Source organism: Labeo rohita, chromosome 8 (assembly GCF_022985175.1).
Source record: "Labeo rohita strain BAU-BD-2019 chromosome 8, IGBB_LRoh.1.0, whole genome shotgun sequence".
NCBI lineage: Eukaryota > Metazoa > Chordata > Actinopteri > Cypriniformes > Cyprinidae > Labeo > Labeo rohita.
This window is the reverse complement of record NC_066876.1, coordinates 26613367-26628104: the sequence shown is the minus strand read 5'-3', so window position 1 is coordinate 26628104 and position 14738 is coordinate 26613367. Positions and strand designations below refer to the sequence as shown.

The following is a 14738-nucleotide window of genomic DNA, read 5'->3' as shown; positions in this document are numbered from 1 at the left end:
ACCTTACAGGGCATTTGTACTTTATATATACAGTATATTGCAAAAGTGTTCTGTTGTGTAATGTGCAAAAATGTGTAATGTGTCCTGTGTTTTTGCAATCTTTCTAAATGATGCAATGAACAATGCCTGGATGACTAATGTTGCTTTTTACTGCTTTTTTAAAACTAGGCAACATTTCACTAGTGAATTTGAATGTGTTTAATAAATAACTTGAGGCATCAATGGTCAGTGCTGGCTAGATCAGGATCTAACCAGTAATGTCTCCATTCTCCATACGTCGATAGTGCAGCATAATTTGGCCTACATCTTCACTTCTGTATTATATATACAGTTCACAAAAGTAACTTTAAATATCACCGTCATTCGGCATAAAACTTAAAAGTAAACAGAATTATAACCTGATATTAATTATAATTATTAACATTCCCAACCAACACTCATTTACTGCACAGTCCTACTATAAACTACTGGCTTCATATTACATGGGTTTGAGATTCATATATTTATTCAACATTACATATTTTAAAAGAGTGAGATAACCAGTCATTACATAAACTTGGCATCGCAACACAGTATGGTATTGAAGGTACTGATACTGTTACTGTACATTTACAGTCGAAGCAGCTCGTCCAATCAGATGGCGTTTCGAAGCAGACTCCGCCCCCGGTAGAGAACGAGCGCCTGTTGTTTCAGTAGATTTCAACAGGCCTGATGCTGCTGTCACACGGATTTCATTCAATCACACAGCGTCGCCAGCATCAACATTTACCGAGCTGGTCTTCAGAAAGCTGAGTTGACTATTATAGACGTGTGTATTAGGGAGAAGCACAAGTAAGTGTTCTAAACGTTGTTTTTTGTCTTTCTTAAACGGGACCTGTAAAATAGACAATGTTTTGTCGGCAACATTTCCTGGTAAATGAACGTCTTTTTGTACAATAAACGTATCAAGTATCGTGCGTTTTTAGTGTCAGTTAAATGCTAGTTGTAATGCTAGTTCTAATAGTTTAACCCCCTCGAAAATGACAGCACAACATCAACACAGTTAGCTAATTTAATGTAATGTACGTTACTTGTAACACAGTTTTAGGGTTAAAGCTTGAGTTATTTGCATTTGTATGGCAAGCCATTTTAACGTTTATTCCATTAACTAACTATGGTCTTTTTTTTTTTTTTTTTTATCTTACTAGTATACTAGTAGTTATTTCCAGTAAGTCATTTGTCACGTACAGTACTTGTCCCTTTGCTACTAGAATCCTACGTATCTATTTCTTTGTTACTGATAACAGCACAATTTTGTTTGTAATTTATGTATTTTAATTTATGAATTCAGTTAAATACCAATGCATTGGTATCACATTTGCTCTTGGTGTTGGGTTTTCAGCGGCAGGATGGTGAATGAGGGTGCTGGCGCCCCACGCAGTCGCAAGGGGTCCCATAAGGTGGCTCCGTCATCAGACCAGGATGGCACTGGAGCCGAAAAAGCTACAGGAGAAGTATCCTGCCCCAGTAATGGTAAGACTGAATCACTAAACAAAAAACTTTGAGCTGATCCTCCAAGTGCAGTGTATTTAAATTAGGTGGAGCAAAACAGTCACATTAAGATTCTAATGAAGAGACAGAGTTTAATGTAGGTCATTCAACTCTCACCCATTTGAAGTCAGTTGCAACACGTTTCACTATTTACGTTGCTTGTACAACTCATTGTTTGTATGACACTGTCATACAAAAGAGTACATACCTTTAATATTATTCATTTGCAGGCTAGACAAGAGACTTTTTTCCTCTTTGCCTGGTCTGGGTAGGAGTTTTCAGTGAGGAAAAAAATAGTTGATTTTTATGTGGTAAAAATATTTATCTCTGTCATCATAAATGCATTAAAGCAGAATGAGGAAACAATAGCGGTGACACATTCATGATACGTTAGTGAAACCATCAAGCTTAATGCTGGGATGAACAGACTGCCATGTGATTTGCCGTGTGACCTGATTGAGAAATTGCCATGTCCTGCCCAGTACTGTTATCAATGATGCAGTCATTCACATCAACTCTGACATGACACTGAAAATGCTGGAGCAGTGTTTCATTGCACAACCTCACTGTTACTATTATTTCATAATATGCTTCACAGTGTAGCATTTGAGTTCATGTTATTGGTTTTTGTTAAATTCTGTATATCTTTATATACCTTGTATTTTTAAATTTAGCTTTTTGTCAAAAGTCATCAGGTTCTGCATATTAATTCATTACCATAAAATTTAAATTAAGACATTGTGCCTTTCTGTCTTTCTTTTTATTACTGTAAAATTAACTGCATTTTAAAACTGTTAATGAAGTGTTATATATTTTATAATATATAAGTCTTTAACCATATGTATCTATCCTGTCTTTTTTCTAAATGAAAATGACTTTTTTCAATCTTAAATAATATAAAAAGGCTAATGATATAGATGTTTGTTTTTGTATACATGTGATGTATTTTTTTGAAGGCATCTTTGTGCATTTTATGAATACAAAGTGAGTTTTCAGTGCTTTTTAGAGCAATTATATAATGTTACTGTCCTTATGTATGTTAATGTTAAGTCTTTTTAAACGTGTTGTATGAATCGCTGTTTCTTCTGTTTACACTCTAACAGATGCTGGTATTCTGTTTGCATTATGTTGGATTAGTTAAAGATTAGTGATATGGTAACCAGGATACAGTGGCCACAAGTGCCGTAGAATGAACTTCTCCATCTGTGTACAGTAGTGATCTTACATGCAGGAACTGCATTGATGTCTCATTTCAGGAACAGTGGAAGTGGAGCACATTATCAGCACAAAACTACAGCTGAAGAAGAAAGCTGAGGTAGGATGGCTCAGAGGCTTTCAGTACTTGTTTCTTTTCTTAAAGGAAATCATATATCAAAGCCATGAACGCAACCGTGTTAAATGCCGTATGTGGGCAAAACTTGTTCTTTATCACTGTGTTGTAGAAGACTATCAGTACTGTCATAGATTATCTGTATTATCATGCATTACGCCACAGATTAACAGATCCTAAACATTTAAATGTGACCTTTGGTTTGACTAAATGCTGTAAAAAACTGACAGAGCTTTTTTGTTTAGCAGCTCTGAATGTCTCTTCTGCTTTGATCTTGTTCATCAAGCTCTTTAGCAGGCAGAAAGTCTCTGTTTAGTTTTTAAAATGTTTAATTAAATGCATGTGTGTACACAATATTCAATTTTAATTTATACATATTTTTATATATGTAGGTGTATGTGTATATTACATTTATTATATTTTATATACAGATATATTATTTGTATAATGTAAGATTAGGATTTAAATTAAAAACATACATTTTATTTACAGCAATGTAAAATATCAAGTTATTATTACTGTTAGTATTATGTATTTATTTATGTTTTTAAACAACTGATTTTGACACATTGTGTCTAGAGATTCTTTGTGAGTTTGTTTCTTTTTTATGATTTGCTGGCCACATAAAAATAAATAAAATATCAGATCAAAAAATTACGAAATGTAAAACTTATTGTGTATTCAAGCGTATTCAAATCATCATTTGAACTGTATAATGCATTACAGAATAATGTAATAGAGTCAGACTTTTTTTTTTTTTTTTTCATATTTTTGGGGTCAAACATTGTGTCATGCTTTGGATTGTTTTGCCTTGCTTGATGTAAGTGTTTGTAAAGGTTACAGGAAGTGTAGATAGAATAGGGAAGGATGTGGTTGTCAGCCAGGGGCTGTAAGGTTTGGGAAAATACCATGTCCAAGTTTGTAAAACATCTTCTATATACATTTTTTAAAAACATTTTGCTACAGTCACGTGATTGAACGTCAGAATTTATTCAAATTACAAACCTGCGTCAACAGTTCAGTTTCAGTTCAGTCTACTAAAAGTGTATCCCTAAAAGTTTCTTTGATATACAACACCTTCTTTTGTCTCCATTAAGAGCAGCTGCAGTCAAAACAGCCTGAACATGACGGCTTGAGTTATCTGAGACCGGATTCTCTCGCTGAATTACTCTTATCTTGTGAATATGATGTGTTGAGCTTCATAATACCTTTTGCAAACCTTGTTTGTTAGACCCTCCTTAGCAGAGACTAGCTGTTCTGTGTCTTTATTGTTTTGCTATGTTTTTCAGCTTTTGAAGGCAGACCTGATGAGGCAGTTCGACACTCAAGTCAATGAATTCATGGACAGTCTGATAGAAGAGTCTGCCAGTTTGGGTTCCTCCCATATGAGCACAGTCTTTCCTCTCTCAGATAAGGAGAAAAGCAAACTCAGGTACTGAAAGCATGCACAAACCAGATTGCAATAACTGCCACAGCTGGCTAGTACACGTCATTCTCTCCTTTCATTCAAATCTGTTTGAATTCACAGAATATTTTTCCCATTGCATGATCAAAAATACAGGAAAAAAGTAATATGAAACATTTTTGTAATTTAAAATAAGCTTTTTATTTAAATGTACTGTTAAAATATAATTTATTCCTATGACGCAAAGCTGAATCTTCAGCAACGTTACTCCAGTCTTCAGTGTCACATGATCCTTCAGAAATCATTCTAATATGCTCATTTATTATCAATGTTGGAAAGTTGTGCTGCTTAATAATTCTTTGGAACCTGTGATACTTTTATCAGGATTCTTTGATGAATAACAAGTTAAAAAGAACAGCATTTATTCAAAATAGAAATAGAAAGTCTTTACTATCAATTGCTGAATCCTTTTAGCAAAAATAAAGATTTCTATTTTAAATAAATGCTGTTATTTTTAACATTTTATTTATCAAAGAATCCTGAAAAAACTATCAGAGATTTCAAAATATCTGCTTGAATTCACTGCGTTTGAGATTTCTTTCCCATTGAATGATCTTAGCATGTCTGTGTATCAGCGTAGTTTATTTCATATTCTTTTTGCCTTTTTCTTTTTCCCTTGTTGTATAATCCTTTTTATCTTCCTCTCTGCTCCTGTAGGCATACGCGACCTTCTCAAGGCCACAGCAAGCAGTTTGTGATCCGTCGATCCCTGTTAGAGTAAGTCATGATTGATTATGCTGAACCTTTCCTGATATGTGTGAAATCCAAGATTTGTTTCTGTCTGTGATCAGACGTAGAAAAGATATGGCTTGAATTTGATTAGCTGACCTTAATAAACCTGTTTGTTACAGCAGGTACTGATTATTTCATAATCAGGAAGGATATTTGTAAAGTAATCGTGCTTTTTTTAAACCGTTTTTTTGCAGTGATCTGTTTGAGGTGAACCACATTCGCACCATCTATCACATGTTCATTGCTCTCCTTATCCTCTTCATCTTCAGTACGCTCGTTGTGGATTTCATCGATGAGGGCAGGTTAGAGCGTTCACTGTTCGTTAACACTTTTGGAATCTGTTTTGCCTCAGTTTTTTTAAAAAGCAACCTTGTTAAAATGTTAAAGTTCTGACTTTGCCAACAGAGTGGTTTCCTAAATTCATAATGTTTTTGTTTTTGACAAAATTAGGGCTGTCAAACGATTAATCGCAATTAATCGCATTCGAAATTTGAGTTTGCCTAATATATATGTGTGAACTGTGTGTAATTATTATGTATGTATAAATACAAACACATTCATGTATATATTTAAGAAATATTTACAAGTATATGTATTTATTATAATTGTTATATAATTTATATTATATATATAAAGAAAAATATTTTTTACATAAATAAAAAATTTCTCTTAAATATATACATTAATTTGTGTGTATTTATATGTATATATATATAATAATTACACACAGTATACACACATATATTAGGCAAACTCAAACTTTTATTTTATTTTTTCAAGATCTTCTAAATTAATGAAAAGGAGCTCTGAAAATATTCAGTATATACTCTGGTTCCCATTCAACAGTGTCTTCTCTGTTTATCATGTAACTTCAGGCTTAGAAATGAGTAAAGTGAGAAAAAGAAAATCTGCAAAAATCTTTCTTTCTTGCTCTCTCTAGACTGGTGCTTGAGTTTGATCTGTTGGTGTATGCGTTTGGCCAGTTCCCCCTAGTGGTTGTCACGTGGATGTGTATGTTCCTGTCCACGCTTGTGGTTCCATATGTGCTGCTCAGTGTCTGGGCCAGTATTTACCCCACGTCAAACTTTCGGGCCTTATGGACAGTGCTGGTCGGTTCTCTCTTGCTGCTGTACCAGGGGCTTTGTTTGGGTTTCCTACCCACTTATGTGGTGCTAAAGAACGGCCTTCCCCCTGCCTCATGCTTCATACTTATTCTAGAACAGGTAACCATAGCAACAGAATTTTTTTTAAATCACTCCATTGATTGTTGGTTGTTCTGTTTTCTGTATTTGTTACTAGTTAGAAATCTAATAATATTTGAAAGTGTATTTTAATTTCACTGCTGAGTCTGGTTGCTGCTATTGTTTCTTTTAAACAGGTGCGACTGATAATGAAGGCTCACTCTTTCATCAGGGAAAATGTGCCAAGAGTGCGATCCTTAGAACGAAACAAGACAAGTAAGATCTTCACTTAGATGTTTGTAACTTTGCAAAGATAAATTGACAAAAACATTTATTTTGTCTTTTTTCAGATTCATCAGCTGTACCTCAGTTCACCCAATATATTTACTTTCTCTTTGCACCCACCCTGATTTACAGAGACAATTATCCACGGTAAGACTTAGTACTGTTGATTTTTATGGTATATATACACTGCTGTTCAAAAGTTTGGGATCATTGAGATTTCTAATATTTTAAAAAGAAGTCTGTTATGCTCATCAAAGTTACACTTATTTGAACAAAAATACAGAAAATTATACTTTAAAATATAATTTATTTCTGTGACACAAAGCTGAATTTTTATCATAATTTCTCCAATCTTAGGTGTCAGACAATCCTTCAGAAATCATTCTAATATGCTGATTTATTATCAATTTTGGAAACAGTTGTGCTGCTTAATATTTTTTTTGGAACCTGTGATACTTTTTTCAAGATTCTTTGATAAATTAAAATTAAAAAGAACATAATTTACTTAAAATATAAATCATTTCTAACAATATAAGTATTTACTATCACTTTTTATCAGTTTAACATTCTTGCTGAATAAAAGTATTAAATTCTTTCAAAAATTGAAAGAAAGTCAACATTTACTGACCCCAAACTTTGAACTGTAGCGTATATTGTTATTTATTTTAAATAAATGCTGTTTTTAAAAGTTTTTAAAAACTTTTTATTGATCAAAAAATCCTGAAAAAGAATCGCAGGTTCCAAAAGATATATTAAAGATACAAAAGATACAGCTGTTTCCAATATTGATACTAAATCATGTGACACTGAAGACTGGAGTAATGATGCTGAAAATTCAGCTTTGCATCACAGGAATAAATTATATTCTAATTTTATTTTCTAATAAAATAAAAAAAAATGCTATTTTAAACTGCAATAAGATTTCATAATATTACAGTTTTTTTTCTGTATTTTTAATCAGATAAAAACAGCCTTGATGAGCAGAAAAATCTTATGATCACAAACTTTTGAACGACAGTGTGTATATATACAAATATGTATATACACTTTTATAATTTAAGTTAAGTTTTAGCTGTGTATTGGTATCTGTTGTCATAGAAATAGCGTATAAAAGTAAAAAATAAAAACAACATTTATGTATAATGTATATATATATATATATATATATATATACTTTTTTTATTTAGTTTTGATTATACTGTATGTTACTTTGTCATTGTAGAAATCCATGCATTCGGTGGGGTTATGTGGCTACAAAGTTTGCACAGGTGGGCTCTTTGAAAGTGATTTTTATAAACATTTTATTTCAACATTTATTTAAAATCTTGAATATGTTTTTTTTCTGTGTCATTCCAGGTGATCGGGTGTTTGTTTTATGCGTATTACATATTTGTGCGGCTGTGTATCCCTCAGTTCCGCAGTATCAGTATGCAGCTCTTTGACCTGAGGGCCATGGTGTTGTGTGTCTTCAACTCTATACTGCCAGGTAGAATGCCAACAGGACAACCACATTTAAATGCAGCACATCTTTAGATGCCTTTATCCACCTTATTCTTCAACGAGGAAGTAAGCCTATGGGCGAGACTTCTGGTTCATTATCCGCTATAGGAAATAACGAGAAGAATAAAACAGTTAAACTGTTTGCACTACAAACCAGTGTGTTCAGAATTAACACAATAACACATTAAAATAATATGGTAAGACACACCAATTTGCAATATCAAGCAGCAAAGCGAGCTGTTTTGTACAGCTAAAAAAAGCTTGACGCAGATGAGACCGGAAACCAGACCCATAAAATGTACAAATGTCAGTGCCCGCTCTTACGGGAAAAATAAGGTGGATACTGATAAGATGTCTACACAAGATGACTACACACTGGGAAGGGTCACAGATGTAGTAAAAAAGTGCACAAATGCAGTTTGTGTAACGGTCTTGTCCTTTATTTGTAGGAGTGCTGGTGCTTTTCTTGGCGTTCTTTGCCTTTCTGCATTGCTGGCTTAATGCATTTGCTGAAATGCTACGGTTTGGAGACAGAATGTTTTATAAGGTAACGGATAGCTCCAACAGACTCAGGAAACATGTGGTCACATGTGCCCTATATTTAATTTTACAGATATAGACACTTCTGCCTTATAGGCTGTATACTGTAGAGTTATTTTTATATGTTCCACATAGTCAGATTTGCTTTTTTTATTAAAAAAAAAAAACCATGCTAAATTATGTTGCCATTATGTGATTGTTCACTGAATAATGTGTTTTTTTTTTCTCTAGGACTGGTGGAACTCCACTTCATTTGCTAACTATTACCGCACATGGAATGTCGTAGTACATGATTGGCTTTATTACTATGTGTACAGGGACTTCCTATGGGTAAGTCATGAGTTGAAAATTTTGAAAATGACTACAGAATACAATATAAATGATTCTAGTTATGCTTTATTTATTGACTTATTGATTATGATTTATTTTATATTATTATTATATTTTTTTATTGTAATTTTAAACAATTGTTCTATTATCATTTGTTTTTCGATTTTTTTATTTTAATTTACTTATAAATCTCTAAAAATGATCTAGGAAAAACAAATGTGACCCTGGACCCCAAAAAACAGTCATAAGGGTAAATTTTTTTTGAAATTGAGATTTATACATTATCTGAAGCTGAACAAATAAGCTTCCATTGATGTATGGTTTGTTAGGATATGACAATATTTGGCCGAGATACAACTATTTAAAAATCTGGAATCTGAAGGTGCCAAAAAAATCTAAATATTGAGAAAATTGCTTTTAAAGTGCATATTACTAATCAAAAATTAGGTTTTGATATATTTACAGTAGGTTATTTACAAAATACCTTAAAAAACCCCCAATAAATTTGACCCATACAATGTATTTTTGCTATTACTGCAAATATACCCGTGGTACTTAAGACTGTTTTTGTGATCCAGTGTCGCAAATGACTAAAAAATTAATTGGTGAAAACCAATTGGGCCTTGACATTGTACTGTATGTTATTAAACAACCTGTTTTTGGTTTATTTGAATGGACTCTGGAATTTGTGTACAATTGTATCCAAATGTGCATCAAGCTAAACCAAATTTGATCATCCACATCTACAGATGACACAGAAGCGATTCCGTGCAGCAGCCATGTTGGTTGTTTTCACTGTGTCTGCTGTGGTGCACGAGTACGTTCTGGCCATCTGCTTTGGCTTCTTCTACCCCGTCTTGTTCTGCCTCTTCATGTGCTTTGGAAGTAAGAATCTCATTTACTGAAGAGCATGTCAAATACCCCTGCTGAAAAAACAGATAGTCTTAGTTGGCTTAAGCTGGTTTTACAGCTGACCAAGCTGGTGTTTAGCTGGTCAGCAGCTGGTCTACCAAAAAACCATCCAAACAGACCAAATTAACCAGCTTGGGCAGGCTGGGATGCCAGATAACCACGTAGAAATAGGTTAAAATGACTCTGTTTTATAAGACTGACTAACATGAATATGAAAATCTCTGATCTCTCTTAGTGGTGTTTAACTTCGTTCTCCATGACCGGAGAAAAGGGCCGATCTGGAACGTGATCATGTGGACTGCGCTGTTCCTGGGCCAGGGTGTTCTCATCTGCCTGTACTCTCAGGAGTGGTACGCGCAGCGCGTCTGCCCCATTCAAGAGGTAAACAAAGTGCTGGTGCCTGGTGGGTTCATCTGTGAATATAGCTTATAATGAATTTATTCATATATTCATGGTTGCTTTTTGTCTCCTCAGCCTTCTTTTATAGATTTGCTGAAGCCTCGATCCTGGACTTGTTCTCCACCAACTGACACTGCTGTGGATGCTCAGTAAAGCCACACCACCAGATGAACTTTTCTTTTTTCTTTTTTTAGCATTCTGTAGGTACTGCACTATGACCAAACAAAGTGAAAAGTGACAATCTTACTCTGTAATCATGAGGACAATGTTTTATAAAGAGGCCTTAGATATTTTATTTGTTTGGATCTTAATATTTATGATAACATCTATAATAGAATGTAGAATATCTGTAATGTGCATTATGAATATTTCGTTATTTCCTTTCAAATTTCAAAGTGACAATCTAGTTAGCGTTTAACAGTCTATTTTAGTTTATGTCTGATCTGGCTAAAGAGATTCTATTTTTAGAAGCCTTTGTGATGTCATAAAGTTGAGATCAGATTGTACAGTAAATGTGTTTTGTTTACTGCCACTTCTCAGATAGTGTTTGATATTGTGGTGTTATTCCAGTACTGGAGAGGCCATGGACAAGTGGAACATTTTAACCGGTTTTTGGACTTCACAAAATTGTAGAATGTTTACAAGCGGATTTAAATTATGTGCCATACTGCTGTTAAACACAAAAATTGTTTACTTCATACCTTTCACTCCAAGAGTTTTAATTAAAATGACTATGATTTGGTGGAAATTCTCAAGTTTGCCATTCTGCCAGTTTTATTTAATTTAGTTACTGTTTGAACAGTTTAGACTGTTAGGATTTAGAGTTCTGGAAATTTGGACTTAATATAATTTTTTTTTCTTTCTCCCTAGAGCTAAACTAATTAGATACTAATTTAAAATGCTTTAGGACTTATTTATTACAAAATAGGGTATCAGGTTTTTGAAAGTGTTGAGGTATTGCAGCTGGCTGCACTCATGTGATCATTACTACTAATGGTTTTCAAGCACAATCCCTTTATTAGTTATAAATTATTATGTACACTGCCAGGGATAATAAAGTCTAGGACATTTTGAATATCATTTACTGGTGCAAAAACAGTTTTGAGTGAAAACTCTCTCCAATTCCGCCGTATGTTTGAGATTGTATTATATTTTTAAATCATACCTGCAATAACTGTGATGACCAGCAGGTGGTGATGGAGAGTTGAATGTTAGGACTACTGTATATTTGCACACAGCCTTTTAGATTTTGTCTCTTTATGCCAACTGCCATGTAAATGCTCAGTGCGACTGAATTGCGACTGTAATTTTCATCACAGAAACGTGATCAATATTTTGGAACAGATGTCATATTTTTAAACAAAGTTTGACCAAAATCTTGTGAAATTCTCAGTGCGTAGCCTGTACCAACATGCTCTGTAATGGACAAATAAACAGTTTAACTGACTACAGTGGTTTGCTTGTATTGTATTGATGTGACTTGACCACATAAAATCAAAAATGAAAAGTGAATTACAATATTTATTTCCAGATTAAATCATGTCACAGAAATGAAAGATTATTATTGTAATATTAAGACTATTATTATATTTTGCCATTGCTGTTGATACAGCTAAAAATAATGATATAAAATAAAAATTATATCCTTAAAAATAATTATATATATTTTTATAATAATTAAATTATGAGCAAAACATAGATGGTGTTATATTAGCATCACTGAGATACAACATATGGGTTTTATTATTATTTTTAATTCGTTTTTATTGTTATATTTTGCATTTTAGTTAAAGCTTTAGACAATTTATTATTGTTTTTATTAGTTCTTTTTATATGTCTATAGTTTTTATTTCTTTTATTTTAAGTTATGAAAGTATAAATGTTGCTTTGGCATTTGAGTGAAATAAAAAACGTGTTTTTTTGTTTTGTTTTTTACATTTTATTTCAGTTTGTTTATGCATTTTCAGTGGGTTTAGTTTTAGTTAACTATAATAACTCTGCTATCAAATCATATAGTATTATTAAATTAAATTGATATTAGTACTGTCAAACGATTAATTGCGATTAATCACATCCAAAATAAAAGTTTTGTTTACATAATATATGTGTTTGTACTGTATATATTTTGTGTATATAAATACACATGCATGTATATAGTTAAGAAAAATGTTTATATATTAAAATTATCAGTTATATGAATATAAATATATACATGTAAATGTTTTCAAAATATATACTGTATGTGTGTAGGCCTATTTATATATACGTAATAAAAACACACAGTATACACACATATATTATGTAAACAAAAACGTTTATTTTATTATTGTTTGTTTATTTTACTTAGAGTAACGAACACGCCTTTTCAGGGGTTTTAGTTTTAACTATAATAAAATAAATATGTTTTAGTGCTGTCAAACGATTAATCGCGTCCAAAACAAAAATTTTTGTTTACATAATATATGTTTGTACTGTGTATATTTATTTAGTATATAGAAATACACACACATGCATGTATATATATAAGAATATTTTCAAAATATATACTGTATGTGTGTGCAGGCACATATTAAATACACACAGTATACACACATATGTTATGCAAACAAAAACGTTATTTTGGATGCGATTAATCGTGATTAATCGTTTGACAGCACTGCTTTATATTGTTTTTGGCATTGCTTTATACCATTACCACCTTTATATTTTTATTCTTGTACTGTTTACATTACTCTTATTGTCCGTAAAATGTTATTCAGTGTATATTATGAATGAACATTTCTCTTAATTTTGCTAATATTAATATTCATATATTAAAAAAGAGATTTTCGCATCACTGCGATGATGGTGTGTTGCGCTCACTCCGTCATTGGCTCGTGCAGCGCACGCCACTGATTCTGCGGTAAAGATGGCGGCGGCGGAGGGGGCGCGCAGCGGCTGGAGCAGAACGGAACGACCCCAAACGGGTCCGCTTTAAGAGAAACAGTGCTAGGGGCAGGAATATTGTACATTCCCGTTTAAAAGAGCCGCTTATCCGGTGCCGTTTGCTAGAATTGAACGTTTAGATTGTGTGTTGTTAGCTCTTAGGTGGTGGGTGGGTTCTCTCGCTCTCTCTCTCTCTCTCATACACACACACACACACACACACATACACATACACAGATTGCTAAGCTAAGCTAACGGAGCTCGGTCCGGTCCGGTAGAGGAGGAGGAAGAAGAGGGGGAGAAGGGGTGACCAAGAAGGGGAAGACTATCATCCCAAACAGAACAGGCCGTCGTCCCGCGGGTCGTTCGTTGGGGGATGTGAGCGGTCCAAACGGACGGCGGGTCTTTCCACGGATCTGTGTTATTTTCCCACCCAGAACACTCGCAGGATGGGACAACAGGTAGGCCGCGTGGGAGAAGGGGCTTCCGCGGGGATCCAGACCCCACCGCAAGGACAACAGCAGCAGAGCAGATCGAACCGGGCCAGCAGCTCCGGGAGGAGACCCCGAGACGGCGGCGGCGGCAGCAACATCACCGGAACGCCACCGGGCAGAACTGCCGCCGCTGCAGCGAACATCATGCCGGATCCAGGAATCAATGTTTTCACTCTCCATTCAGGTATGAGCCAATTCAGGTGTTAATTTTGCATGTTTATTGCTTTGCGTCACTGCCAACATGCTTATCATAGTAAAGTGTGGAGCTGTTCTCCGGTTTAGACGGATCCGTCAGGATCAGCGGAAATACTCCATGACTCTCCGGCTGTGTTGCAAAATCTAGTGTGCTACCTCTCTAGACAGCACTGTTTTGACATTACAAATGCGTTAAACACTTCTTTGATTCCTAAAAATGCTGTCTAGGTAGGCAGCTTACTATGTTTTCTTACACAACCACCGAAATGTGGTCAATAAATGAGGTCAGGTCAACCAGTTCGACTGCCTTTTTAATAAACACTTTCATGTCGTGACCGGTGACTTGGTAGAAACCAAGACTGTAACCATTTGATAGATTTTGACTTGGACGAGCACTGTTTTTTTTATCCTAACAGCAGTAATAAAGCACAGTAAACAATATCTGATTTTTGTGAGAGACTTGTGTCCCTCAATGTCTGTGTTGTTTATGGCTCTGGTACAAGCGGTTTGTGAATTTAACATAGGTTTTTTTAAGTGGTCAAGGATGGTCAGTGTCTGGTCACCTTCCATTAGGACCTTTCTTTGAAGAGTATGACGGTGTGCTGTTCCTGTAATTTCGAACCTGGTATATTCGATCTGTGGAATATCATCAGTAACATAAGATTCATGTTCTGGTTAAAGGTATTTAGATATTCCTGCTGAAATGTATTTTTGTGCACTACCAGTCAAAAGTTTTTGAACCGTTTTGAAGATTTTTAATGTTTTTAAAGAATTCTCTTCTGCTTACCGAGCCTGCATTTATTTGATTCAAAATACTGGAAAAACAGTAATATTGTGAGGTATTTTCACTATTTAAAAAAACTGTTTTTTAGAGAAATTATAGAAAATATTATAGAAATTAATACTTTTGTTTAGCAAGG

The 14738-nt window shown here is 34.1% G+C and overlaps 2 protein-coding genes across 2 annotated transcripts in view; both read left to right on the top strand.

Moving 5' to 3' along the window:
• The first annotated feature begins 676 nt into the window (after positions 1 to 676).
• On the top strand, positions 677 to 11651 carry soat1 (sterol O-acyltransferase 1). Its single transcript, XM_051116746.1, has 16 exons — positions 677 to 831; positions 1382 to 1512; positions 2787 to 2845; positions 4150 to 4292; positions 4983 to 5042; positions 5252 to 5359; positions 5998 to 6280; positions 6436 to 6514; positions 6589 to 6670; positions 7746 to 7791; positions 7880 to 8009; positions 8473 to 8570; positions 8795 to 8893; positions 9643 to 9778; positions 10041 to 10186; positions 10280 to 11651. Exons 2-16 carry the CDS (start codon positions 1389 to 1391, stop codon positions 10355 to 10357), a joined length of 1671 nt encoding a protein of 556 aa, XP_050972703.1. The 5' UTR covers positions 677 to 831; positions 1382 to 1388; the 3' UTR covers positions 10358 to 11651.
• Positions 11652 to 13112: 1461 nt separating this feature from the next.
• The window catches only part of abl2 (c-abl oncogene 2, non-receptor tyrosine kinase), a 36464-nt gene continuing 34838 nt past the window's right edge, over positions 13113 to 14738 (top strand). Inside the window, exon 1 of the mRNA XM_051116727.1 lies at positions 13113 to 13807. Within this exon, the coding sequence (XP_050972684.1) occupies positions 13579 to 13807 (229 nt within the window). The 5' untranslated portion in view covers positions 13113 to 13578. The remainder of the gene's footprint in view (positions 13808 to 14738) is intronic.